This window comes from Orycteropus afer, unplaced genomic scaffold, assembly GCF_000298275.1.
Source record: "Orycteropus afer afer isolate SDZICR_OR568_19922 unplaced genomic scaffold, OryAfe1.0 scaffold00538, whole genome shotgun sequence".
Taxonomy (NCBI): domain Eukaryota; kingdom Metazoa; phylum Chordata; class Mammalia; order Tubulidentata; family Orycteropodidae; genus Orycteropus; species Orycteropus afer.
In genome coordinates this window covers 955,749-959,928 of record NW_006922125.1, presented here as the reverse complement: position 1 = coordinate 959,928, position 4,180 = coordinate 955,749, and the positions used below count along the sequence as shown (strand labels likewise).

Sequence of the window (4,180 nt, the reverse complement as noted above, 5' to 3'; positions counted from 1 at the left end):
AAAAAGATGAATCAGTCTGCTTCCTAAAGACTTACAGCCTTGGAAACTCTATGGAAACAAACCCATAGGATTGCTATGAGTCAGAATCGACTCGATGGCAGTGGGTTTGGTTTGGTTTTTGGTTTTATAGATGAAGAAACTGAGGCACAGAGAGGTCAAGTAAATTGTTCAAGGTCACACAACTATCAAGTGGCAAAGCCAGAATTCAAACCCAGTCTGGCTTCAAGGCCTGTGATGTTAAACAGAGAGAAACAGCCTCTGAGCTGCCATTGAGAAAACCTACCCCAATTTTCTAGACAATACATACAATAATTACATCAGATCACAAAATGGAGGATAATTACATAATACTGGGAATCATGGCCTAGCCAAGTTGACACATATTATTCTGGGACACAATTCAATCTATAACAATAGCTCTGACTATTCAGGAAGATTTTCTGTATCTAAACTAAACCCTTCTTATGTTTCTTCATATATTTTCTTCTGGTTTTTCTTTAGTGGAGACAGAGTGAGCCTTACTCCATCATGTCCATTCTCCTCAGGGATACTTTGTTTTAAAAAATATATATAAATATTCAGTTTTAAAAACAGCCTTTGGGATTACAGCCATCATCTCCTTTTTTCCCCTTTAGGGATCAAGCTTTTGTGGTCCAGTTATAGGGTCCCTGGGGTGCAAACAGCTAACACTCGTGGCTGCTAACTCAGCGGCTGGAGGCTGAAGTTCTCCCAGACGCACCTCAGAAGAAAGGCCTGGTGATCTACTTCTGAAAAATCAATCACTGAAAACCTTATGGAGCCCAGTGCTACTGAGACACACACGAGGCTGCCATAGTTAGAACTGACTCTAGAGCAACTGTTTCTTTTTAAGTCATTTATATCCACCAATTCGCTTTCCATCTCCATGTTTATTTGCTTCTTCCAAGAAATCTACAAATTAGACCAGCTTTGTATTTCCTTGCCCCAACTGTCTTGCTTTTTATTTCAATGAGCTGTTTAAAATACTCAATGACCCTATCTCCATCAGTTATGTCCCAGAGCTTGCCCAAAGTGCAACAGGGAGTACACTAGGAGCTACTGGCCACCCAGTCTATAAAGCTCATATTACAAAAATGCACACTCTAGGCAGAGTCTGGGAAATGCCATCTTCAAAATAAGTTGTGTCATGCTGTTATATTTATTACCATATGGTCAATAAAAAGAAACACTTGTGAGGTTATTAAAAATAGCATACCAGGTAAAATTGGTTGTCCGGCAATTCCCACTGGTGCCATCCCAAGATTATTCATTGCTGTGGCCCATGCGGTTGCATCAGACATAGGTAGTGTCATTGCAGCAGAGTCCACATTCAGAGTTCTACTATTATCAGCTGAAAGAAATGACAAGCAAAATAATATGTTGTGTTAAGATTCTAGTATCTACTCTACTTATTGGGAGGTCTGGTGCCATAGTGCCTAAAGCATTTAACTGCTAACCAGAAGGCTGGTGGTTCAAAGCCACCAGCCACTCCTCAGAAGGAAGACTGGGCAATCTATTTCCATAGAGATGCCGCCTCGGGAACCCAAGGAGGCATCGCTATGAGTCGGAATCAACTCAATGGCAGTGAATTTGTTTTTTTTACTCCACTTATCTAACCAGAAGGCTGGATCCCACTTGACAGCAGTGCGTGCACGTGCACGTGCGTGTATTAATATGTAAACTCTGGCAAACCCCTTACAGTAATGACCTGATAGGTGAGTGCTGGATAAGGCCTCAATCTCAGGTTTCTTACGAGGGTTACAATAATACAGATTGAACTGGCAGGTAGTTCTGGAATTTGGAAGCAGTTTATCCAATGCTATTTAGTGGAAGAGTTTCTACTTCCCTCCCTCTCTCCCTCCTTTTCTTTCTTCCTTCTTCCCTCCCACCCCTGTTTTCTTTCTTTCCACGTATATACACCACAGGAGCTTAGGACATTTGAGTGGTTTCTTGTTCTTCTCGTAGTCTACTTGAATATGATTAGTTCAGCAGCCTCCATCCAAACTACTCATACATGCAAACCAAGAAAAAACATCCAAGGGCTTCAGCAGGTGGCAGTAAAAATAAAAATTATACTCCTGATGCAATTTCATATCTTTCAGGCAGTACCACTGAATAGAACTGGATACATAATCAGGAGACATCAAATTAGCCAATTGAGTACTTCTGGGGTTAGGGAGACACTGGAGAAAAAGCAGACAGGAGACAGGGTGCCTGCCCTCAAGGGCTGCACAGTCTACTAGAGAGGCTGATGATGATGAGGAGGAGGATGACTAGTATTATTACTACTATCACCGCCTGTTCCACTATCACCATTACAAATTATTGAACACTTAGCATTTGGTAAGCAAAGCACTTGACATGCATTATTCTCATTCAACTCTCAGAACAACACTATGATATAGAGACTATTTATATCTCCATTTAATAGATGAGCAGGTTAGAAAAGTCACATATACTGTCCAAGGTCACACAGAGTGTATGTTTTTACCCATTATGATTTACTATCTGCAATGGAACAAATACGAAACAATGAGATATTTGAATGATACAGGCCAGAAAGGTTACTGACGTTCCAAGGAATGAAAAGCTACTGTGGCGTAAGTAAGTGTAAAGGCTTCACAGAGAAGACAGAACTTGAAAAGATGAAGCAGATTTCTAAAGAACGTGCCCTGAATGATAGGTAGGAATTGGATAGGTAAAGAAGTGCGGGGAGGCATTCCAGGGGCAGGGGCAGCATAAGAAAAGACATATATGCAGGTTATAAATGCACGTCCATGCACATATTACACAGCTGGGAGAGATATAGTCACAGTCATGTGAACACAAAAAAAGACTCTGATTTTGAGAATTTCCCTCTGATTACTAATACCCAGAGCCAAAACTTTCCATGGCGTTTCTCCTACCTCCCAGCATGTATTTCTGCCAATTACACCCCTGTAGCTGGGTAATGTCCATCACACCTGTCCAACCTGGCAACATCAGCAATGATCCCTGGCCAGGTTATTTATACATGTGCTATTTTGGTCATTGATTGGTCAGAACAAGCAAATGCAAATGTCCAAAAGCACTATTTACTGAAATATAATTTTGGCCATTCTTCTATGATGCCTATGCCCCTTCTCCCACAAACCACACAGACACACCACAGAGCGACTGATGGTCCTAAGTATTCATTACTGCAGTCAAAAGTCAGATTTCAGAACCCGTTATTTCTCCATCTGTAGGAACTCTAGCCTTCACACTCAGTTTTCAGTGTTCTTTCATAAAGGCATATCACAAGGCTAGAAATAGCCTCCTTGTAAATATTATCAAGAAACCAAACATGGATCATCAAATAGCCTTCAGGTCAAGAATTTACAAAGTGATAGTTAGGTCTACCTGGACTCCCAATTCCTGGTCAGGGGAGGTAAGTATTTAGGGAATAGGTGTAGTGCGTAAGTAATTTGACTGCTAACCAGAAGGTTGGTGGCTCAAACCCACCAGCTGCTCCATGGAAGGAAGATGGGACAATCTACTTCCATAAAGATTTACCACCTCGAAAACCCAGTGGGGGTCTCTATGAGTCGGAACTGACTTGATGGCAGTTTGTTTGTTTGTTTGTTTTTTAAATACCTAACTGGACCTCTGGTAGTGATTAAGTGCTTGGCTGCTAACCAAGGGGTCAGTGGTTCGAACCCACCAGCCGCTCCATGGGAGAAAGATGTGGCAGTCTGCTTCCATAAACATTTGCAGCCTTAACCCTATGGGGCAGTCCTACTCTGTCCTACAGGGTCACTATGAGTCAGAACCGACTCGATGGCAGTAGGTTTGTTTTTTTATAGTTGGAAGAGGAATCTCTGGATGCTGTACTGTAAACCATTAAGTGTTCGACTATTAAAGGCTGAAGGTTTGAACCACTCGGAGGTTCCTCAGAAGAAAGCCTTGGTGATCTACTTCCAGAAGGTTATGGCCTTGAGAACCCTGTGAGGGCAGTTCTACTTTACACATGGGGTCTCCAGGAGTTGGAACTGACTTGACGGCAATGGGTTACAGCTTGGTTGTTGTTGCTGTTGTTACGTGCTGCCGAATCGGACCTGACTCATAGCGACCCCTCCTTGGGTTTCCGAGGTGGTATCACTACGGAGGTAGATTGCCCAACCTTCCTTCCAAGGAGTGGCCG

At 42.4% G+C, this 4,180-nt stretch overlaps 1 protein-coding gene across 1 annotated transcript in view; it reads right to left on the bottom strand.

Annotated features, from left to right (window-relative positions):
• The window catches only part of ENOX2 (ecto-NOX disulfide-thiol exchanger 2), a 102,598-nt gene that overhangs the window by 93,595 nt on the left and 4,823 nt on the right, over nucleotides 1–4,180 (bottom strand). The window contains exon 2 of the mRNA XM_042782944.1: nucleotides 1,235–1,369. Within this exon, the coding sequence (XP_042638878.1) occupies nucleotides 1,235–1,331 (97 nt within the window). The 5' untranslated portion in view covers nucleotides 1,332–1,369. The remainder of the gene's footprint in view (nucleotides 1–1,234; nucleotides 1,370–4,180) is intronic.